The sequence below is a fragment of the Chrysemys picta genome, chromosome 4 (genome assembly GCF_011386835.1).
Source record: "Chrysemys picta bellii isolate R12L10 chromosome 4, ASM1138683v2, whole genome shotgun sequence".
Lineage (NCBI taxonomy): Eukaryota > Metazoa > Chordata > Testudines > Emydidae > Chrysemys > Chrysemys picta.
The window spans coordinates 92,444,389-92,468,557 of record NC_088794.1 but is presented as its reverse complement, the minus strand read 5'-3'; the positions used below and the strand labels follow the sequence as shown (position 1 = coordinate 92,468,557).

General features: G+C 45.0%; 1 protein-coding gene across 17 annotated transcripts in view; it reads left to right on the top strand.

Annotated features, from left to right (window-relative positions):
* The window catches only part of STARD9 (StAR related lipid transfer domain containing 9), a 177,332-nt gene that overhangs the window by 89,288 nt on the left and 63,875 nt on the right, over positions 1-24,169 (top strand). For 14 of the 17 annotated variants that reach the window (XR_255033.5, XM_042849426.2, XM_065595316.1 and 11 more), the window contains 8 exons: positions 8,061-8,133; positions 8,989-9,056; positions 11,129-11,226; positions 11,647-11,844; positions 12,212-12,309; positions 12,520-12,597; positions 13,473-13,547; positions 15,141-15,320. Coding sequence is in view for 16 of the 17 variants with exons in the window: in XM_042849426.2 (XP_042705360.2) it covers positions 8,061-8,133; positions 8,989-9,056; positions 11,129-11,226; positions 11,647-11,844; positions 12,212-12,309; positions 12,520-12,597; positions 13,473-13,547; positions 15,141-15,320 (868 nt within the window). In the remaining variant the exon portion in view is untranslated. Of the gene's footprint in view, positions 1-8,060; positions 8,134-8,988; positions 9,057-11,128; positions 11,227-11,646; positions 11,845-12,211; positions 12,310-12,519; positions 12,598-13,168; positions 13,298-13,472; positions 13,548-15,140; positions 15,321-24,169 lie in introns of those variants that run through there. The other 3 variants (XM_065595325.1, XM_005284628.5, XM_042849428.2) reach the window with 3 other exon arrangements.

Here is a 24,169-nt window from a genome sequence, read left to right as displayed (position 1 = left end):
AGTTGTTCTTAGATAGTTATCAGTTAGTTAAATACCATTGTATTCAGGTGTCTGGAAGCTAGTTCCAGCACCAGCCTTGGGCTGTTGGGCATGCTGCAAGCCCAGGGTTTCAAAGCTTGCGCCATGTGCCGCAAGTCTATGCCTAACAGCGACCCCCACGACTCCTGTCTCCAGTGTCTGGGAGAGTCTCATCAGGCAGAGCGCTGCAAAATCTGCCAGGCTTTCAAGCCACACACTAAGAAAGAAAGAGACTTTCACCTTAAGCAGTTGCTCATGGAGGCCACGTTACAACCACCGGCCTCATACCTACTGGCACCGGCCCCGGCTTCCTCGGTGCGAAGTGCCCCGGCATCCGTGTGCGACTTGGCACCGCCCAGGCACTGTAAATCACTGGCACCGAGACGGGATGACCAACCTCGGCGCCGGTCGACCTCTCTGGCACTGACTAAGCATCCTAAGAAAGGGGAAAGAGGGCTTTCCTCAACGAGCTACTAAGCTGCTTAAAGAAGCTCCCAGCACGTAAAGACAGATTGCGGGCCCGAGCCAAGAACTGGCACCATCGATTTCGGTGCCACAGGCCCTGTTGAGTCCGGTACCCAGCGGATTCTGTGCCGACGAATGTCTGGAGGAGGTCCTCGAACACCCCTCCACGCCCAACACTTTCGAGGCAGCGAAAGACCTCATTGAGTTGTTGGCGCCAAACCCCCTCCCGTGCAGGGAGAAACCTCCGGCACCACCCAAAAGGGTGCCATCCGGAGGGAAGCTGGCAATAGTGCGCCGCTCAAGGTCACCATGTCGGCACCGCTCCCGTTAGAGCTCGGCGTCCTGCTATTCCCCGGCACCCACGACCCAGCATAAGGTTACGGCGAACCTGCCAGTGGCACCCGCGGCGACTGCTTGCCGGTCCATTGGTCGCCTGGCACCGGAGTACGACAACCTCACCGGCACCGAGTGCAAGACACTGGTCCTGGTCCCGAGACTCCCGGTACTGTTCACGGTCCCGGCCAGCCAGGCACCACTCCCCGGCACCCTGTGGCCGCTCAACGTTCGGCACCACCCTGGTCCTCTCTGTCGGCATCCTCCGACTCCGAGGCCGACTCTGGTCACTCTAGCTACAGCAGACATCGAACCATAGCCAGCAGAGAATCCCAACCAGCATGGCAGCCACATTGGCCTCCTCCAGGCCAGTGGCCCTTCTGGACTCCATGGGCCTACCACCAGCAACAGGGTATCTCCTCCAGAGCCTTTAGGTCCGGGCAATCTATGCAACACCATTCCAGGTCGCCACACAGGCGCGCATCAAGGACAAGGGAGGCCACTCTCTCTCCAGGCTGCCCCCGGACCCCCAAGAGCAACTGGCACTCTCAGGCCCAATACCTGAGGCGGTGCCAAGCACTGCAACACCCCAAGAGATGTCAGCCCTGCAGGGCCCTGAAGTGACCTAAGCATATGGGGACACACAGGAGGCTCTAGATGAGGGCAACCTACAGCACCTCACTTCCTCCTCTTCCCCAGACAAGGCGGTGGCAGGCACATCAGTCTCAGGACCACCACTGATCGACCACAGGGCTCACCAGGAGCTACTCTGCAGGATCACCCTCAATATGGGCTCCAGGCGGAAGAAACGGTTGAGCAGGAGGATCCGATGGTGGACATCCTGATGCCTGAGGGTCCCTCCAGGGTCGCGCTCCCTCTCATAAAGACCATACAGATGAATTACAACACTATATGGAAGACCCTGGCCTCCATCATGCCGACGGCCAGGGGGGTAGAAAGGAAATACTTTGCTCCTTCCCAGGGCTATGAGTTCCTGTTCTGACATCCACTCCCTGTTTTTTTAAACTTAGTTGTTTCAGCAGTCAATGAAAAGGAACGACAGGGCCAACAAGCCTCGGCCCCAAAAGCCAAGGAGGCCAAGCGTTCGGACCTCTTCGGTAGGAAGGTCTACTCCTCCGGGGGCCTCCAGCTACGCATAGCCATCCAGCAGGTGACCCTTAATAGATATAACTTCAACTCTTGGATGGCCGTGTCCAAGTTTAAGGATTGCCTGCCCCAGGACTCACACTGAGTTTGCGGCGTTAATCGAGGAAGGAAAGGTGGTGGCTAAGACTTCGCTACAAGCCTCCTTCGATTCAGCTGACTCTGCGGCCAGAACCATTTCCTTGGGGGTAGTCATGCAATGCTCAGCCTGGCTCCAGGCATCGGGCCTCCCTCCAGAGGTCCAGAATACTCTCCAAGACCTTCCCTTCGAGGGCTCAGGCCTTTTCTCGGAGCAAACAGACTCCATGCTGCATGGCCTTAAGGATTCTAGGGCCACCCTGAAGTCGCTAGGGATGCATACGCCAGCAACCCAGAGAAAGCCCTTCAGGCCTGAGCCTCCACAGCAGAGGGAGTATCAACCCCTCCCCAGGCAGGAGCCGCATCGCAGGCGGGGCAGAAATAACAGGCGTAGACAGCAGAATAACATGCCTAACCAAGGCCAGAATAAACCCCAGCCTGGAAACAAGCAAGAGTTTTGAAGGCGCGCCTGAGGACAGTGTACCAGCCCCGTTCCTGGATCCATCCCCACGGTTTTTAAACCGGCTATCCCACTTCTACCATGCGTGGTCCCATATAACATCGGACCGCTGGGTCCTACGCATGGTACAGGTGGGATATTCTCTCCAGGTCTCCTCCTTCCCTCCCTCCCATCCACCTTCCCCGTCCCTCTTCAGGGACCCCTCTCACGAGCAACTCCTTATGCAGGAGGTTCGTTCGCTCCTCGAGATAGGTGCGGTGGAGGAGGTTCCATAGGAGCTAAGGGGAAAGGGGTTTTACTCCCGTTACTTTCTAATCCCCAAGGCAAAGGGGGGTTTTCGACCCATTTTAGACCTTCGCGGACTCAACAAATTTATGGTCAAACTCCGGTTCTAAGCACTATCATTCCATCTTTGGATCCGGGGGGTTGATATGCTGCCCTTGACATGAAAGACGCATACTTCCATATTGCCATTCATCTGGCGCACCGACGCTTCCTCCGGTTTGTCGTAAACCAATATCACTACCAGTTCACTGTTCTCCCGTTCAGCCTGTCCACAGCCTCCCGAGTGTTCACGAAAAGCATGGTGGTGGTGGTGGTGGCCTTCCTGCGGAAAAGGCAAATTCGAGTGTACCTGTACCTCGACGACTGGCTACTCATTCCAAGGACGAGGTCCAGTCCCACGTGACGATTGTCATGGACATGTTTCACAGACTGGGGCTCCTCCTCAATGTACCCAAATCATCAGTCAGACCTACCCAAAGGATAGAGTTTATAGGGGCAGTCCTGGACTCGGTACGGGTGAAAGCGAGCCTTCCGGAGGTTCCAAGCCATAGAGCAGATTGTCAAATCAATGCTTCAATATCTCACCACGACAATCAGGTGTTGCCTGCAGCTAAAAGGGCATATGGCAGCATACACGTACGTGGTCAAGCATTCCCAACTGAGACTCAGGCCCATGCAAGCGTGGCTCGCACTGTCTTACCGTCCATACCGAGACCCTCTGGACCTTGTGGTGATGATCCCGGGACAGGTTCTAGAATCCCTGCGCTGGTGGCTGGACTGACCAGTGGTCTGTGCAGGGGTCCCCTTCGCCAAGCCCCAACCTTCTCTGACCTTAGTAATAAACGCAGCAGATCTGGGCTGTGGCGCACACTTAGGGGCTCTGAGGACACAAGGCTTGTGGTTGAGGGACGAGATACCTCTCCATATCAACCTGAAGGAGCTCAGGGCAGTTCGTCTGGCCTGCCAAACGTTTCATGCCACTTTGCAAGGTCACAGCGTGACAGTCCTGACAGACAACACCACCGCCATGTTCTATATAAACAAACAAGGCGGAGCTTGCTCCTCGCCTCTCTGCTCTTCTTCTCTGGAACTTCTGTATAGCCTGATCCATTCAGCTCGAAGCATCCTACCTTCCAGGAGTACGGAACGAGTTGGCGGATCGCCTCAGCAGGTCATACCACATGCACGAGTGGTCAGTCAGCTCGGACATCATACAGTCAGTCTTCCAAAAGTGGGGTTATCCCCAAGTAGACCTCTTTGCCACCAAGAGCAACAGACAGTGCCCTCAGTTCTGTTCATTCCAATACCACAGTCTGGACTCCATTGCCAATGCGTTCTTAATAACATGGGGCAAGGATCTGAAATATGCCTTCCCTCCTATCCCGCTCGTCCACCGGGTCCTCCTCAAAATTCGCAGAGACAAGGCAACGGTAATCATGATCGCCCTGTCTTGGCCCCAACAGCATTGGTATTCAACCCTGCTGGAACTGTCCATAGATGCCCCGCTTGCCCTGCCCCTCCACCTGGATCTGATCACGCAGGACCAAGGGCGCCTCCGTCACCCGAACCTGCAATCTCTACATCTCATGGCATGGAAACTCCATGGCTAAATCCATGGAGAGCCAGTGCTCTCAGTCGATGAGACAAATTCTCCTCGGCAGTAGGAAACCTTCCACTAGGGCTACCTACCTGGCGAAATGGAAAAGGTTTTCCTGTTGGTGTGAACCCAAGCACCTTCAACCACTCCAGGCTCCCATCCCAGTTATTTTAGACTACTTCCTACATCTTAAGCATCAGGGTCTATCCCTTTCCTCCATCAGAGTATACCTGGCAGCCATTTCAGCTTTCCATCCAGGGGAGTCTGGGCACTCGGTGTTTTCTAATCACATCATGGGGCGATTCCTCAAAGCTCTGGAGAGGGTGTTCCTGTATTCTTGCCCACCAGTCCCAACCTGGAACCTGAACCTGGTCCTCTACAAACTCATGAGCCCACCATTTGAGCCCCTGGCCACTTGTTCCTCCTCTACCTTTCTTGGAAGGTGGCGTTCCTGGTGCCATTACATCGGCAAGGAAGGTGTCCAAGCTGAGAGCCCTCACCTCCGAACCACCTTACACGGTGTTTCATAAGGACAAGGTGCAGCTTAGATCACACCCCAAATTTCTCCCCAAGGTGGTCTCCCAATTCCACATGGGTCAGGACATTTGCTTACCGGTGTTCTTTCCAAAACCACACGAGCCCGAGACACCGCAGCGTACACACGCTGGATGTCCGGAGAGCCTTGGCGTTCTACATAGAGCGCACAAAAACTTTCCGCAAGTCGACTCAATTTTTCGTCGCCATAGCTGAGAGAATGAAGGGCCTTCCTGTCTCTGCACAACGTATATTGTCCTGGATCACAGACTGCATTCGCATGTGCTATGAGCTGGCCAAGGGCCCAGCCCCAGCGATTACGGCCCATTCAACCAGAGCGCAGGCATCTTCGGCAGCCTTTCTGGCTCAAGTCCCTATCCAGGAGATCTGTAAAGCAGCCACCTGGTCTTCAGTGCGCACGTTTACAGCCCACTGTGCTATTAACCAACAGGCCAGAGATGATGCAGCGGTTGGCAGAGCTGTTCTTCAATCAATCGTTCCATGACTCCTACCCTCCTCCAATGGTAAGCTTGGAAGTCACCTAATTGGAATGGACGTGAACAATCACTCGAAGAAGAAAAGATGGTTACTTACCTCTCGTAACTATTGTTCTTTGAGATGTGTTGTTCACGTCCATTACAATACTCACCCCCCTTCCACTCTGTCGGAGTCAACAGCAAGAAGGAACCGAAGAGGGGTCGGGCCGGCAGGGTAATATATACACTGCCATAAGGGTGCCACTCTAGGGGGCTCCCCTGCCGGCCCGACGGGACCTGCTAAGGGAAAAGTTTCTGACGTCCGTGCATGCAGCACGCACATACCTAATTGTAATGGAAGTGAACAACACATCTCAAAGAAAACAATTCTGAGCGGTAAGTAACCGTCTTTTGCTAAAATATAGCAACTGTCAAAGCCCAGGTCAAAAAAGTTCTCACCTGTTTAAAAAAAAAAAAAAACACCAAAAAACAAAACACTTCTTCAAGCTTTCATAGAGAAATAAATATTGCAGTTTAAAAATGTGAGCAACTTAAATACGTCAGCTGCTCGTAACTTGCAATTAAAAAAAAATCCTTCAAAAGTATAAAACCAATTAAAAAAAATTCAAAAGCTCAGAAAGCAAAGCTAAGCCAAGCAACTTTAAAATATTTTAGTCTCTCATAATAAACTATTTACAACATAACAAAACCCCCACAAAATTAAAAACAATAAGAAAATGTATGAATATAATAAATTAGCTTTTAAAAAATCCACTAAAAATCCATCTAAATCTTCAATTCAAAACTGCAAAGCTAACACACATACTTTTTGGGCAGCAGCCATCATCTTGTGGCAGTCTTAACTTTATGCAGTGTAGTTGTAGCCATGTTGGCCCGAAGACATTAGAGAAGGTGGATGAGGTAATAATATCTTTTATTGGATCAACTTCTGTTGGTGATAGAGACAAGCTTTTGAGGGTCTGAATGTCTGACTTTTGAAGGTCTGAAGAAGAGCTCTGAGTGGTTCAAAAACTTGTTTCTCTCCAACAAATCTGGTCCAACAAGATTTTTACCTCACCCATCTTGTCAGTCTTAACTTCGTTAGTTAACTTTTGAGTGTCTCAGTGCTTTTACAAAGTTAAAACATTAAAAAAATTTAATTATAAATATTAAATATAAATTAATAAATAAAAACCAACATACTAAAAAACCCCATCCCCTTTTCATTAATAAAACAGCTAAAAAAGCTACAAAAATATTAATATATAATTAAGTAAATGTAACTAATGTAATATTATAATGAAGGCTCTATTTGATCACTTAGCCTCATTTGCCTTAGCCCACTTAGCTATGAAAGTTGTCTTTCTAGTTGCCATCATTTCAGCTAGAAGAGGAGGTGAACTGGGGACCCTTTTGGCTGATCCTCCTTGCACGATCTTCCATAGAGACAAAGTTTCCCTGAAATTATACCCAAAATTCACCCCCCAGAGTAATCTTGGAATTTCATCACAGACGACTCACTTACCTGTGTTCTTCCTGAAGTTATGTGCCACCACTGAGATTAGGAAACTTCACTCTCTGGATGTTTGTCATGCCCAGGCATTCCACCTGCAAAGGACAGAATCCTTTAGGAAACCACTTAGACTATTTGAATCCTTTGTGGAATGTATGAGAGGGGAAGAGATCTCTTCTCAGAGACTTTTCCAAATGGATTTCAGGGTGCATGTGCTTTGTTATGAGTTATCAGTGACCCCTCCCTTACAAGGTGTCAGGGCCCACTTAACTAGACCTGAGGCTGCAGCAGTAGTCTCACTTCAAGATGTCTCTCTCCTGGAAATCTGTAAGGCAGCATCATAGGGCTCTGTTCACATTTTTGCAAGACTTAATATCCTGGTTCAAGCTTCTACAGCTGATGCATTCTTTGGAAGAGCAGCCCTCTATCATTGATCCAGCACGGTTCCTTATACCCTCCTTCTCAACAAATATTGCTCGTGAATTACCACAGTGAAATACAAATAGGGACCATCGCTTAAAGAAGAAAGGAAGACTTACCTTGTGCAGTAACTGGAACTCTTTGATATGTGTGGTCCCTATCTGTATTCTACTATGCGGCCTCCTTCTCCTCTTATGGCTATTTGTGGTAGAAAGGTAACTGGAGAGGCAATTGGTCTGCACCTCCCCTTATGCCCAGGAGGAGGAGCAGGGTGCAGGTGTGGACAGATGGATACTGCTAGCAAGAATCTTCCAGTCTCAAGCACCTGGAGCACATGCACACCTCACACTGGAACAGACATAGGGATCACACATCTTGAAGAACACCAGTTACTGTACAGGTGAGTAACCTTGCTTTATACTTTCAAGCTGCAATCAGCTCTTATTTAACACCATAAATATGTACCTGAAGGCTGTGCTAATTTATGTCCCTTGACTGCCCCCGGATCAAAATGCAAAGGCGGATTTAATTCACCTTTGCCCTCCACCTTCTCATGTGCTGTACTGGGCACAGTTTGGCCAGATCTAAGAATCTGGCCACTGTATTTAAAGCTACAATTCTTTAGTCTTAGCCTTCGTTAATCAGTTGAATCTTGTATTTGTACTTCAGAAACATGAACTGTCCCAACTGAACTTTTTTTGTGCACTTTTTATGTAGAATCACAGCAGCTACGCATGTTCACGATGCCAGCAGCAGATCCCATGCCATCTTCACCATTCAATACACTCAGGTTAGCTAAAAATTCCAATCTCCTTTTTTTCCCCCTCCCAAAGAACATTGTTTAGCATACTGTACAGAGTTTGTTCTACTTTCTGTAACCTCGGTAGAAATTATGCTACTTAATTCCTTTGGATTGTACGCCAAATTTTGTTCCACTGCCTACACCAACTTGAAGGCTTTGTACTTGTTGAAGTTACCTTGTTTCCTTGTGCCATCTTATGGTTAGGAGTGAAGCCAAAGGCTCCTTGTGAGAGGAAAAAAAATTAAATTGAAAACTGATCTTTATATTGCAATACCACTCCAACAATGTTGTGAAAATTCATGTGTGGTAATGTGTTTGCAGTTTCACTACCTTTTGTACTCTGTAGTTACTGAATTTTTTGTCTTTCTGGGATTTCTGTATTCATCTCCTAAGCACCTTGGTGCATAGTGTGCTGTATCTGATATAATACATCCTTTTTCTGGGGGACTGTATCCTACACTGTCAGGAAGATGGTCTCAGTGATCTAATAGATCTTTTCCATCTCGCTCTTCTAATATCCTGTAATATTAGAACATTCAAGATATTTTTCAGTAGTTGCACAAAAGAACCTTGGAATATAGTAATGGTGATTTTGTCAGGTCTCGAAGAAAATCTTTTCATACAGTCACAAGGTAGTGAGATTTGCTCAAGAGAGAATGATCATAAGAGTGGGCTTTGCATGTAAGTTAAGAGAACTACTGGGTTGATGTTTTGACTGTACTGTATGGCCCAAGGTCACATAATAAGTAGAAGTGCCAGAAATACAACTCTTCAATAGAACACGTAGCCTCTTGTATTTTCATAAGTTTGAATTGAAAAATTTTGATTTATTTTTCCCTTCAGGCTATACTGGAGAACAATCTCCCTTCTGAAATTGCAAGCAAGATCAACCTGGTGGACCTTGCAGGCAGGTAATAATGAAGTGAGGGGAAAAAGCTCTATTAAAATATTAACTGCTGTATTCCATACAATTGATGATACTGATGATTTAAAAAAAAGGAAATTACATTTTAAAAAATGCATTAAAATAATGCGAAGTATGACTTCTGTATATGAAAGCAAGGAGGATATTGAGCTAAAGTTGTCACTCTGTCATGTATCGTTTTGTTTTGGGAGTAGGGTTTCATTGGACCGATATCCATTACGAGCAATGCATTCACCAAAACCATATGCAATAACGGTGAACTAAGACCAGTATTCTTCCCACTACCACACAGCACAGAAGGGAGTAAAAGAGGAAGTTACTCACCTTGTGCAGTAACGAGGGTTTTCAAGATGTGTGTCCAGGGCCGGCTCTAGCTTTTTTGCTGCCCCAAGCAAAAAAAAAAAAAGGGCGGCCGGACTGCCGAAGCAAAAAAAAAAAAAAAACGGCACCCGCAGGGAGCACGTGGAGGGCGGTCAAGGCAGCTTGAGGGGAGTGAAGCGCGGTGCCTTGCAGCTGGGCGAGAGGGGCTCCCCCCTCCAGCCTTGGGGTGCCTCTCCCGGCCGGGCAGGCGGAGTCCCTGGGGGCTGCAGGAGGTGCTGGCTCAGCCGCTCCTTTAAAGGTGGCTCGGCTGGGCCGGGCTCAGAGCGGCGCGGGAGGCGGAGGCTGGTGCAGGCAGCAGGGAGTGGCACATCCCGGGGAGCCCAGCGGCACGGTGAGCGGTGGGGATCGCTAGTTCCTGCCTTCCTCCCCAGGCCGGGGTCCGTGCCCCTGCAGGGCTGGGCTGGGACTGGCAGAGCACGGGGAGCCGGCCGGGGGCTCCGGAGCTGCGGACCAGGCTGCCAAAGCAAAAAAAAAAAAAAAAAGAACCATGGCAGGGCGACCGGAATGTGCCACCCCAAGATTGGCCGGAATGCCATCCCTTACAATGTGCCGCCCCAGGCACGTGCTTTCTCGTCTGGTGCCTGGAGCCGGCCCTGTGTGTGTCCTGCTGTGGGTGCTCCATGTCAGGGGGCGATGTGTCTCTGCACTGCAGAGGGGAGATTTTTGGTAGCAGTGCTTAGTCGGGGCGTGCGTGCGCACTTTTAGTCTCGCAGTGCCATTGGCACCTCATGTAGCACGTGCACGACCTCAACCGTCCTTGGCTGCAGATGGAGCTCAGTGGCAGTGCTGCCTCTTCATTTTATTCTCTATAGAAATAATTAGATTAGTTGTAGTTTAGTAAGTCTCGTTTTCTTAGATACTGTTTCTTCCCCCCCACCCCAAAATTATTTAATTGTTCTCTTCTGCCCCCCTTCCCCCTTTCCCTGTTGGGAAACTTCTGTCAGCCGCGATGTCTGGCTCGCCTGACTTTAAACACTGTGACTCTTGCTGTGAGGCAGTGCCGGTCTCTGACAGCCACTCGTCATGTGTCTGTTGTTTGGGGGAGACTCATATCCCTCAAAAATGTGCCTACTGTAATAATCTGAAAGCCAGGGCACGGTGTGACCAAGATCTCTGCCTCAAGATGATTTTAATAGAAAAGTCCCTTCAGCCTACTCCTCAAGGACCAAAATCACCAGCAGATGGTTCCCCAAGCAAAACCTCTGCTAATGGGAGTGCTCAGTCTTCCAAAACTTCCAGGAAGCGAGCCACTACTTCCATCATAGGGACACTCAGAAAAAGACGAGGTCCCCGGCAAGGTCACTATCCTTGGTAACTCTGTGCTAAACAGGGTTGCAGGATGTACTGAGGGAACAAGAAAGTATGTTCTATGTTCCTCCACCACTAGCCACTTGCAGCGCCATTGTTCTGTCTCTATCTCAGCTGAGCTCTGCATTTAAAAAGGGTACATGTGGATGCGGTGAGAGTGGAACTTTGAATTGCTGCCCTTTAAGAAGTACCATAAAAGGAATGTATTTTATATAAAATGCCCAAAGCATATACTGTTTACTTCTGAGGCTTGAATTCATCGTTCTTGAACCTGAGGAGAACATGTTCTCGTTCAGGCCCGCCCTGGCATGTGTTAAATATTAAGTATAGTCACACAGTTTGTATTTTTTTTCCTGATATGTGTCTTAGTGAAAGAGCTGATCCCAGTTATTGCAAAGATCGAATTACAGAAGGTGCCAACATTAACAAGTCATTGGTTACTCTGGGAATTGTCATCTCCACCTTAGGTATGTGTAATAAAATGAATATTTTTTATTTTGAAAGATAGTTATGCACAATGCCACAAGACCCCTTATTGTGTGCTGTATTTGGAAAGTGTGTTAGATTTAGAATACTGAGCTGAGGAGAACAGCTCTGGGGCCCCTTCATGTACTAGTTTGACATTATAGAATGAAAATAGCCATCATTAGAAAAAATGTAGTGATATTTAAACTGATTTCTAAAAAAGCATTTTCGAATAAACAATTGATAATGGTTTAAATACTTTGATATCAGAGGACAGCCAGTGTAAAATACAATATTAATGATATTTTTATTATCTCAGCCAATTAGTAATAAAGACACACCAAATGCAGAAGACAAGAAATTACTATCTGAGCCCATTGAAGATAATCCCTCTCAGAAAATATCTATTGTATTACCTACAGCACAAAACTCTCAGATGTTCAGCAGCTGCCAGAGCATAAACAGCATAACTAGTGAAGGGGACAACCACGTGAGCAGTCACTCTCCAGGCAGTGTCAGCGGAACTAGGCGTCAGGCTTACATCCCGTACCGTGACTCCATCCTCACCTGGCTTCTGAAGGACAGTCTAGGGGGCAACTCCAAGACCATCATGATCGCCAGTGAGTTCAGCTTTCTATTCGCTTTGTATGTGGTATGGCGTACTGAAAAATAAGCCACTACTGTGGTGTGAGGTTCATTGCATCATTTGGGTCCTGGTCCTGCAAAGATTTTCATCCATGCTTAATTTCATGCACAGGGAATAATCTTATTGAAGGAAGTCAGTGGAACTAAATTTAAGCTTGAACATGTGTCTTTCTAAGATTGGGGCTTTGATCAGCGTTATTATAGGATGTGTTTATAAATTAAGGGATTCTGATAAGTCATTCTCTGTGGACTTGAGATAAGTCCCTAAAGACATTTTAAGTTTTTAATAAATTTACTATTTTTATAAAAACAGTAATCTCTTTAAATCATCTTCATTTAAAGCCATCTCTCCTGCTAGCTCCAGCTACAATGAGACCATGAGTACTTTGAGATATGCCTCAAATGCCAAAAACATTATTAACAAGCCCCGGGTGAATGAGGTGAGACACGACCTTCTGATTGTATTTAATTTTTACTATGTTTTAAATTTATTCAGCATACACCCCTCCCCCAATAGAAATTCTGAATTTTATTTTAACGTCCTTTCTTAAGAGTTGTTTTGGAATAACCATCTGTAAGGAAAGTCTTTGTCTTCTTTTACTATATTATTATTTTTAAGTATGATTAATAATTATCTCTCAACGTTTCAGGATGCAAATGTAAAACTGATTAGAGAACTACGAGAGGAAATAGATAGATTAAAAACTATGCTGATGAGCTTTGAACTGGTATGTATGAATTCTTATCTAACTGAACCCTCAGTAATGCTTTTGCTAGCTATATAAACATATTTTTATATATTACACCTTTCTTTACATTTGTTGAATGGGACTAGGAGGGAATGAATCTATTAATTCTTTGAGTGTCTTTATAGTGGTTTGGCACCAGCTGCACCTCTGCCAGAAAGGCTACACTTTCTGGTATTGTTTCTTAATGACCCTTAAGCATAAGCTGTTAAGCAATTATTAGAAAGGGCCTCCTCTCAATCTCTAGGATGGATAGGCTGACTTGGCTACCTAGGCAGACCCTACGGTGAAATATACATTCCATTATACAGTACAGGAGCACCAAGCTAGTAACAAAATCAGATACAATATTAATAATTAATAAAGAGCACCCCCACACTTGTCATAGTACTTTTCTAAGAAAGTGATTAATAGGCCTTGAGTAGTTTAGGGTTAGAATGTAGCCTTCACTCCCTGAGAGACGATGGGAACGGACTCTGAGACATAATATATAGCTAGCATTCTTTGTTGTTTTCCTGCATGTTTCCTGCTTCATTTGGACCAGCTGTGAGCTTTAGCACATTTGTGTCACTACTCCTCTTGCAAGTAGAGGCCAAGACTACACTAGCCCTGAGCTTCCCCACACAGAGATGGGGCAGTGCAAAAGCAGTATTAAACTATTCTTCACAGTATCATACAAGCAGTAAGTAACTAGAAGGTATTTCCTGAGTAAATTTGGAGGGTAAAATCAAATGTCTGCCTAGATTATCTTTACTTCTCTGGCTTCACTTCTCTGAAATCAGAGTGTTTAACAAAACTTGCCTGCCTGAATTGTGAGTAAGAAAACACAGAGATGTCTATAATATTTGTTTGTACAGAGGAATTCTAGCCCTTCCTGGAGTGATGACAGAGATGGAAATCTGACAGAATTGGTTCTTCAGAATGAAATGAAGGTGGGTATATTTTATTAGTCTCCCCTCACATACACTTTGATAGGGACACTGACATATTTTTAAACAACAGTGAAAATGTTCGATGATAACAGTCGGCTGCGTGCGTGTTCCCTCTGTGTGCTGCCCCAGTTCTGCGCAGATAGCTGACACAGCAAACCCTGAGAGAACCCCCAAAGACTACAGACTCTAGTAAGGTACTAAGGTTTATTGTCAAATGAGCACAGTAATAGTTTCCTATAGACTCTACAGGACATACTACGAATATGTGCCCCCTGGCAATGGACAGTCAGTGGCGGGACACTCCACTGCCCCCTAGGCTGGACAAAGATGTGCACTCCGGGACCTACTTTTATACAGTTACAGGACAGATTACTCTTCCCTACTGACGTATTGAAGTACAGCCCCTTGACTCATTGGGGGCTGTCTCTTCCTTTGATCATGTTGTTTCAAAGAGATCTATCCATCATGATGTCCTTTTGACCCTGTCTTTAAGATGCACTTGCTTCTAGCAGCCCTCTTCTTGCCAACTTCTGTGAGTGGGGCCTGCCGCTGGCTCACAGCCCAGCTTTTGCTTCGCAATGCCTGGAAGTACTTTGGTTCAGGCTTCAGGCCTCAGACTGGGCCTCTGACACAAGAGGTTATGTTTCAGGGCCTCTTCTTACTACAGTATATTTTTCATATCTGTGTAACCTGGCCATTTTAGAGTTTTCTGTGGCACCCATCACTGTAGTAACAATGTGCTTCTCAGGTAAATTAGATGTATGAGTTGAGGTACCAAGTGGACTTCAAGGAGAGGAGTTTTCTACCCTTCTCTCTGAAGTGGTTAGGAAGACAGAAACAATGAAAAGTGAGAATTTTGTTGTTTGGGGCTGGGAAGGAGGTGGGGGGGTCGCATCCTCTCTCCCCTGCCGTGGCCGCCCCTGACCTGGGGTTGGGAAGGAGGAGGGTCTTTCCCCGGCAGCCACAGCCCTGGAACTGGGGAAAGTCACCTCTTTCTCTGTCTGCTGCAGCCCTGCACATCCCAAATTCCCTCCCCCACCTCCTAGTCTCACCCCATTGCTGCCTACCCCCTATTCCTCCCAAGGCCACCACCTCACCTTACATGTGTGTCTTCTCCAGGGTCCAAGTACCTAATTAGTGGAGCCACGCCTGCGTGGCTCCACTAATTAGATGGGTGGCACTTCATTCTCCTGTGTGCGCCAGCCCAGGCGTGCACCTTAGAGGGAACTATCTGTGGACCACCTAAATGGAGCTTGCAGACCACTGGTGGTCCACGGACCACAGTTTGAGAACCTCTGAGCTAAGTCCCAGCTTCCCCTTGGAATGGTGTAACGTGCACCTGCATTTTTGCACACATGAAATACAGTGCAGGTACAATTCTAATTGCATGTCTAGTTATGTGCTTTTCACCTAGAATTGGAAGTACCCAGGTTTGTGCCTACAATTCAGTGGAAGATAGAAATTTTGCAAGAGTAAATTGCATTTGCAAAAGGGAAGCTGTTCTTTTGGAAAAAAATGATTTTTTGAGATATACCTAACTTGCTGTGTAAATAAAATCTTTAGTGTTAACTTCCTTTTCTGACCTTCCTTAAGATTGAACAGCTGACCAAAGACTGGAGCGATAAGTGGACTGACAGGAAAGTCATAATGGAAGAATACAGTGTGGACATCAACAAAGAAAAAGCTGGAGTGACAATAGATTCCAATTTACCTCATTTAATGGCAGTGAATGATGATATCCTCAGTACTGGAGTTGTGCTTTATCATCTCAGGGTGAGACATAATCACTTGTTTCATTTTGTCTGACTTTCAATAGGTGTCTTTCCTTTGGGAATAGAGAACCAGATTGTGTGGCATTACAATGGCAATTATCAAACAGCAAAAAGCTGTATTGCAAGTCACACACCAAAAACTCTACAAAAAGACAGTCACGTTGGTAACAGGACAACAATAAAAAACAAAGGGGAAACCATCTGTTCTCCACAATCTGTACAAAACAAGATGCATTCAGCTGAATATTAAGATGACCTTTATCAGTGCATATACAAAACTTATTCAAAAGTGTGTGTGCATGCATGCAAAAGCAAACTAGCTGCCCAGTTATGCAAGCAAGCAACTGTTTGCACACACAGAATGGGTGCCTGTCACTTTTTGTGGGCTCAGTCACAGTTCAGGGCAACTGCTCCTATATTCCCCCTCCATGGTCCAGCATGGACACCCATTCTAGGCTCCAGGCTCCACAAACTGTCACCTCTCTTGGACAGAAACCCATGTCTCTCTCCCTCCTGACCAGTTTTTTTTCCAGGCTGCACAGTTCCCTGCCTACATTGTGATATCCCCAGCAATTCAGACTGCCTAAACAAGCCAACATCTGTGTTTTACCATAATTACCAGCAGTTATAAGCTACCACACAGCCCTTTTTAAGGAGGCACTTTTATTCTTAAGGTGAAAGCCATACAGAAAAAACATATAGAAAAGTATAAAAGTTCTTGTGTGCGTGCCAAAAGCTTTCCAGAGGTTACCCATCAGTTTTATGGCACCTTAGTAGGCCAAAGTCCTTCCCGTTTTTCCCAGGGATTGGATCCCCTGGCGTAGAAGGTTCTGTCCGTTTGCTGGATCAGAACAAAGGCCCTGAGTCAGTTTGAACTCAGGCTATTTATTCAAAAGTCTCTTCTTTGTCTATGGGTCTCTGCAGAATCAACTTTGAAATACTTTATATGCCCCTGTTCGGGTGGTGGTACTTCTCTGGAGTGAATTTGCCTAATCGCTCTCCACTGTGCTTAGTTTCTGGAAGACAGTGGTCACCCTCCCCCATGGTATTACATACAATCTCTGGTGCACAATGATGCATAAGAGGGATAGCTCAGTGGTTTGTGCATTGGCCTGCTAAACCTAGGGTTGTGAGTTCAATCCTTGAGGGCGCCACTTAGGAATCTGGGGCAAAATCAGTACTTGGTCCTGCTAATGAAGGCAGGGGGCTGGACTTGACCTTTCGGGGTCCCTTTCAGTTCTATGAGATAGGTATATCTCCTTATATTATAAGATTTCCCTAATTTGTAGAAAATTTGCCATATCTGTCGCAGGATTAATTGTTTGTGTCAAAGTATGCATGCAGAAGCTTAAAATTTGGCCAGGTGTTCTAATATAAACATGTTATTACAGCCTTTACATGGAATGAGTGATGGGTAGTAGCCAGGAGCACCGGAATCTGTATAGAAGTGGGGGTGGGTGGTACCAGTGCCAGAACTGTGGCCCACCACCGGCACCTCCTCTTCTCTCCGAGGCCCTACCCTCTGGCCAGGCTGGAAGCCAGAGCCGGGCTGTGGTAAGAGCCGCCCAGGGAGCCCAGGACTTTGCTTAGGAGCAAAGTCTCACTGCAAGTCCTCCCAGTAGAAACCACTTTTTAAAATGGGACTTAGGCTTCTAGGTCACTCGGGTCAGATTTTGAAAAGTATTTAGGCATCTAAACCAGCAGATAAGCTTCTGGTGGGACTTTCAAAGTGCCTAGCACCTAGCTGCCATTGATTTTTATGAGAGTTATCTACCTGGCAGCTTTTGAAAATCCCACTAAGCACTTATCTGCATCTTTAGGTGCTTAAATATCTCTAAAAATCTCATCCTTAGGCACTTCTGAAAATTTTACCCAGTCTTTTAGACACCTGGTTTTTTGGCTGCAGCATGCCACTTTGACTGTTTGATGCCACAAGCTAGTACTGGCATGCAGTGATATGGCACATCTAGCTTGCCTGCTATAGACAAAAAGCCGGTTTGCAACATGCATTTGTTTCACTGACATTTATCTTTATGACACAAAATGCTGCAAACCCTCCTCCTTTTTTAGAATCCTAACTCTTTTTGTGACAGCAAACGTGACTTGGAGATCAGGTCAGCGCAATGATCACAATTATTGATCAGGGCAATGCTTTTTTTCTTTGTGTGACATTGTGAAGAATATTGTCTGGGATAGTTCATCCTTAGAACAGCCTGTCAGGTTATCTGTTAACCTGGTTTTCCAGCACAAACAAAAATGTGTTTGAGGGAAATGTTACTAGCTTTCTTGACCTTTTAATGTTATCTCTGTAGTCTGAATATTTTGCTCTGTAACACTAGTTTTATGTCTCCATCTCTTTGATTTCAACCATCTAAAACTGAAATTCAAACCCAATCATTATGGTAACTGCAATTGTTATGGTAAACAATGGTGTAGACTTTGAATTGTCATTCAAATTACTTATTTATTATTACATGATTTCTTTTCTTATTAAATGTATTAATCCAGTTGTCAAGTCCAGCAACTGTTCCTGAGAGCTCCCATAAAAGAGTGCTGTATGCTAGAATTCAGTTCAGGAATGGCAAGCAATATCTGTATTAACAATTCCTATGAGCAATGTATTTTTCTTCTTCCTTTTCTAAACTAACTCCTTCATTGTCTTAAACTAGCTTGTGAGCAACAGGCCGTTTCAAATGGCTAGAACATTTTGTAGAGGCAAGGTGGGTGAGGTAATATCTTTTATTGGACCAACTTCTGCTGGTGAGAAAGACAAGCTTTTGATCCACAAAGAGCTCTTCTGAAGCTTGTGTCTCTCACCAATAAAAGATATTACCTCACCCACCTTGTCTCTCTGAGATCCTAGGACCAACACAGTTACAATTGCACCACATAGAACATTTTGTGTCATTCACATACTGAGAATGCAATTATGCTGTTCTACTATGTGTGTTAATTGCCATGGAGGAAGAATATATTGCTCCACCGGAGCAAAAACCTGCTTTAGGTGCCTATGAAACCTGCTTCAGAAAACAGAAAAGCACTGTTAGTTTAAAATGTGATTTTGACTTAAAAATAGTATAGCTTTTAACTAGGGCTGTCAATTAACTGCCATTAATGCACAGCACAGTTAATGCGTTAATTTTTTTAATGCATGTTAATCTCAGACTCTCTGGGTAGGAAGGCAGCATGAGCTGCTCCGAAGAACCTGTCTGGTCAGGTGCAGTAACACAAGCCGCCACCAGAGGGCGGGAAGAGGAGGCTACAGAAAGTAAGGTAGTTCTCATTCCTGCGTTTTTAAAGTAAAAACAGGACATCCAGGGGCTTGCTGGAGCGGCCCCCTGCCTTGCAGGGCTCACCCGAAACGCCCTCCCCATGCCTCCCGGGGCTGGAGCACGATTAATCACGATTAATTTTTTTAATCGCTTGACGGCCCTACTTTTAACATCATCAGTGCTGTAGAAGGCATTGGGTCGCACCTCTGGTGGAGTTCCTGAGGAGTTCAAAATTTGTATTAGGTCAGATTGCAGTTGCTCAAAGCAACCGTAACTTCAGTTACTCTGGGGATAGGACAACCGAAAAAGTGGCCAGAACTGGCTAAAAAGGGAGCCTGGTCAGGGAAGCCAGTCAGTGCTCTGATTCTGCACCTCCAATCAGCTTTGCATTGATGGAGCTGTGATGGAAATTAAAGCTGCCCCATGCAGAAACCCTACAAAGGCAACAGTATAAACAGTGCTTGCACTCCACAGGGGTAAATTACCCATGAGGCACAAGGGGTATAATTGGTGCAAGGAGGTATAACTTACCCCTTTCTCTGCCAACTTTTTTAATATTTGACCCCTGATTGTAGTTGCAAGACAGTTTAGGTCAGTATGTTATTGTTCAAGGAGTCCTGCATTTAATGGCCATGCCCTCCATGCACAGTGTTCTTTGTGGAACAAATTCAGATACCAAAGACCAAATTTTTAAATTACCTTCTATATGTGAGCCTGCAAATACTGAACACATACATACGGCTCAGGTAGTTACATGGAGTTTTGTATTCAATTTGCAGGTGTAGGTTTGGGGCCCATTTGAAAAATTGGTCTAGGAGATTTCTTTTTTGCAAAGGTGCATCTTTCAAGGTGCATCTTTCTTGCTCTTTGCTTTGACATTTTTCTTATTTGGAAATAGTAGCATTTGGAATTTGTGCTTGTAGATCTTTTTAGTGATTCATTCTCACATTTGATCTGAATGCTTTTATTTGAACTAAATATGTAGACATAACCCTTTCTTCCATCATTAAAAAAAAAAAAAGGTAAATTGCATATCCACAACTTTGGTGGTGCAGTCCAAAGGCAGAATTTTATTACTACTATGAAGGTATATTACCAGTGAGGCAACTAAAGGTCTCCTCCATTGAGCGGCATAGAATACATAGATATTGTCACTGGCTCGTAGTCTGTGGAATTATTTTTGTTATCATTTCAAATCATTTGAAAATCATTCAATCATCATTTCAAAATAAATAATTTAAAGTATTAGTGATGCAGCTGTAAATGTCAATGTTAGTAGACATTCCTATTGAATTTCGACAACATTAATTCAACTGTATATAGAAAGTCGTCACTACTACTTAAAGCACACTTTTTTTTAAAGCTAGTCCTTCCATATTATAATGTTCTGATTTGCAAACAGTAAAGTATTCCACATGCTACTTTTGACGAAACCTAAAGTGGTTAACAGATCTCCATTTTAATGGAGAAAAGCTAGTCTGAAGGCTCACCAATAGGACTCATATAAAGCCTCTTATTAAGTTTGTTTCATTTACACTAACATCTTTGTCCCCTCTTTCTTTGCTCCTAGATGCTGCCTTTTCTTTTCTTTGTGCTTTGCCTCTTTTAGGCTCTGGTGTCTGTTACTTCCATCTGAACAACAAGAAGGTAAAATTTAGTGTTCCTTATGTTTTTGTGCTACAACATTGCACTTTCTGTACTTTTTGCAGGGAAGGAAAAGGCAGCCAATTTTGAATCATATTGTGCAAGCAGTGTGTTATCCATTATTCTCTTCTTGTGTCCTACTTCATATACTTTTCATATACAGTAGATTTTACAACAGCTCAGCGACATGTTGTTAGTTGCCTTTTTTGTGAAGAGTATCTTTCCTCTTGATTTTAATAGCTACTTAGGGTCTGAAGTTTAAATTATAGGATCTATTTGTATTGGTGTAAAAAGGATTAGTCCATTTGTGCAGTAAAGTCTTTTGAGAGATGATGTGTTTTCAAAACTGAAGTGCAAAAATATTTTCCCGAATACAGTAAAAGCTGTGTTATCCGGCACTTTACCACCAGAAAGCTCTATAAACTGGCATTTCTGATCTTCATTCAAAGTCTGGCTTATAATCTGGTTGGAGTGGGGCCGGCAGGCTCCCTACCTGGTTCCGCGTGGCTCCCCAAAAGTGGTGACATGTCCCTGCTGCTCCTAGACGGAGGAACGGCCACAAGGGGTTCTGAGTACAGGAGGGGATGTGGGGCATGGGCTCTTGGAGGGAGTTTGGGTGCGAGAGGGGGCTCGGGGCAAGGGCTTGGGGCAGTGTTCCCTCTAATTTTTTCCATCCATGTGCGGAATGAATGTGCATCATATCGAGATAATGTGTGGATGTGCACCACCAGTAGAAACCAAAAGCCTAGATATAATATATATTTTTTAAAAGTTACCATAGGAATAATTACTCCAGCCAGGACAGGTTAGGCATTTTAGAACTCACTATTCAAATAATTAAATTTAAGCGTAAGAGAAATAAAAATTATGAAATGCATAGACTAGTAAAAAAACTAAAATAACACACTTTAAAAGAAGTATCAAGAAGTAAGAACAATACAAGTATGTGTTGGGAAGTGAGTGTGAAAGACAGTGTGTGCATGCGACGGAGACACGCGCTGCGGGCGCGCATGTTGCCCCTTGAAGTATACTGACCCCACTTTAAGTAGATCAGTTGCCCTTTTAAGTAGATCAGCAAGTAGATCGGATGATTGGAAAAAGGGTAATATAGTGCCCATATTTTAAAAAGAGAAGAAAGAGAACCTGGGGAGCTACAGACCTGTCAGCCTCACTTCAGTCCCCAGCAAAATCATGGACCAGGTCCTCAAGGAATCCATTTTGAAGCACTTGGAGGAGAGGAAGGTGATCAGGAACAATCAACATGGATTCACCAAGGGCAAGTCATGCCTGACCAACCTGATATCTCCTCATAGAAGGCAAACTGGCTTTGTGGATATGGGGAAAGCGGTGGATGAGATAGATCTTGACTTTAGCAAAGCTTTTGATATGGTAGTCTACAGTATTCTTGCCAGCAAGTTAAAGAAGTATGGATTAGATGAATGGACTATAAGGTGGATAGAAAGCTGGCTAGATTGTCAGGCTCAACGGGTAGTGATCAACGGCTTGATGTCTAGTTGGCAGCCGGTATCAAGTGGAGTGCCCCAGGGGTCGTTCCTGGGGCCGGTTTTGTAAGGATCTGGATGATGGGATGAATTGCACCCTCAGCAAGTTCGCAGATGACACTAAGCTTGGGGGAGAGGTAGATATGCTTGAGGGTAGGGATAGGGTACCCCCCATCTGCACAGCAAGTAGGAGGTTCCTGGGAGCAGCTCCAAGGCAGAAGGCAGGAGCAACACATGGCAGTGGGCGGAGGGACACCTGAACTGCGCAACACTTGATAGCCTGCTTATAGCTTACAGGAAACTTAGGATTGGGCGGCTGGCCATAGGGGCTGCCCCAGCAGCAGCTGGCGTGGCTGCAGAAGTCATGGAGGTCCCAGAAAGTCACGGGATCCGTGACCTCTGTAACAGACTCTCAGCTTTGCTTATAGCTTCTTCTCACAGAAAACAAGCTGACAGGGTCACTACCCAAATGCGCTCTTTCTTTAATGAAGGAGAGTGAGGAATTAATTTAGAGTCTTTGACCTCCAATTGTCATGCATAATGACCACTTGCTTTGAAATTAGCACTTTTCTGTTAAAATACATTTGCATTCCACACAGCTTCTTTCTCGTTTGATGGGTTATTTAGTTACAGGTGTGTACACAATGTAAATGTGTACATTACATTGGGATATAAGTAAGTGAAAACAATGAAAGTAACATCCCATTCGTTTTCATGAAGTTTAAACACCTAACCATTGTCATTGCCCTTCTATGCACTTTTTCCAATTCTAATGTATCTTTTTTGAGATGGAGCAACCAGAACTGCACTCAGTATTCAAATACCATGGATTTATATAGTGCCATTATCATATTTTCTGTTGTATTATCTATCCCCTTCTTAATGATTCTATCACTCTGTTAGCTTTTGTGACTGCTGCTGCACATTGAGTGGATGTTTTCAGAGAACTATCCAGGGTGACTCCAAGATCTTTCTTGAGTGGTAACAAGTAATTTAGACCCCATCATTTTATGTGCATAGTTGGAATGATTTTTTTCAATGTGCATTACTTAGGATTTACCAACATTGAATTTCATCTGCCATTTTGTTGCCTAGTCACCCAGTTTTATGAGGCCCCTTTGTAAATCTCAGCTGTCAGTCTTGGACATTGTATCATCTATACATTTTGCCACCTTACTGTTCACTCCCTTTTACAGATCATTTATGAATATGTTGAATAGCACTGGTCCCTGTACAGATCCTTGGGGAACCTGGCTATCTGCCTCTCTCCACTGTGAAAACTGACCATTTATTCCTATCCTTTGTTTCCTGTCTTTTAACCAGATACTGATCCATGAGGGGTCCTTCCTTCTTATCCCAGGACTGCTTACTTTGGTTAAGAGCCTTTGGTGAGGGACCTTGTCAAAGACTTTCAGAAAGTCCAAGTACGCTATGTCCACTGGATCACCCTTGTCCACATGTTTGTTGACCCCTTCAAAGAATTCTAATAGATTGGTGAGGCATGATTTCCTTTTATAAAAGCTGTATTGACTCAGCCCCAACATATTGTGTTTATCTAGGTGTCTGATAATTCTGTTCTTGACTATAGTTTCAACCAGTTTGCCTGGTTAGGCTTACTGTCAGTAATTGCCAGCATCAACTCTAAAGCCTTTTTAAAAAAAAATTGCATTACGTTAGGTATCCTTCAGTCATCTCGTGCAGAGGCTAGGGTGACCAGATGTCCCAATTTTATAGGGGCAGTTCTGATTTTTGGGTCTTCTTCTTATATAGGCTCCTATTACCCCCCCCCCCCCCCCATCTCCTGTCCCGATTTTTCACACTTGCTATCTGGTCACCCTAGCAGAGGCTGATTTAATTGATAGGTTACATACTAGAATTAGTAGTTCTACAATTTCATATTTGAGTTCCTTCAGAACTCTTGTGTGAATACCATCTGGTCTTGGTGACTTATTACTATTTAGTTTATCATTTTGTTCCACCTTTACTAATGCCTCAGCCTGAAACAGTTCCAGTTATTTGTCACCTAAAAAAAATGGCTCAGGTTTGGGGATTTCTCCCACATCCCATGCAGTGAAGACAGATGCAAAGAATTAATTTAGCTTTTCCACAATGGCTTTGTCTTCCTTGAGTGTTTCCTTAGCACCTGGGTTGTCCAGTGTCCCACTTGGACTATTTGGCAAGCTTTCTGCTTCAGATGTACTTAAAATATTTTTTGCTGTTAGTTTGTGGCTTTAACTAGTTGCCCTTCACATTCTTTCTTTCTTGGCCTGCCTTATTATACTTTTACATACACTTGTTTTGCCACAGTTTGTTCCTTTATATTTTCCTCCATAGGATTTGATTTTTAAAGGGTGCCTTTTTGCCTCTAATCACCTCTTTTACTCTGTTGCTTAGCCTGGGAAGGGGCTTCTCTCACTGCAAGTAGTACCTCC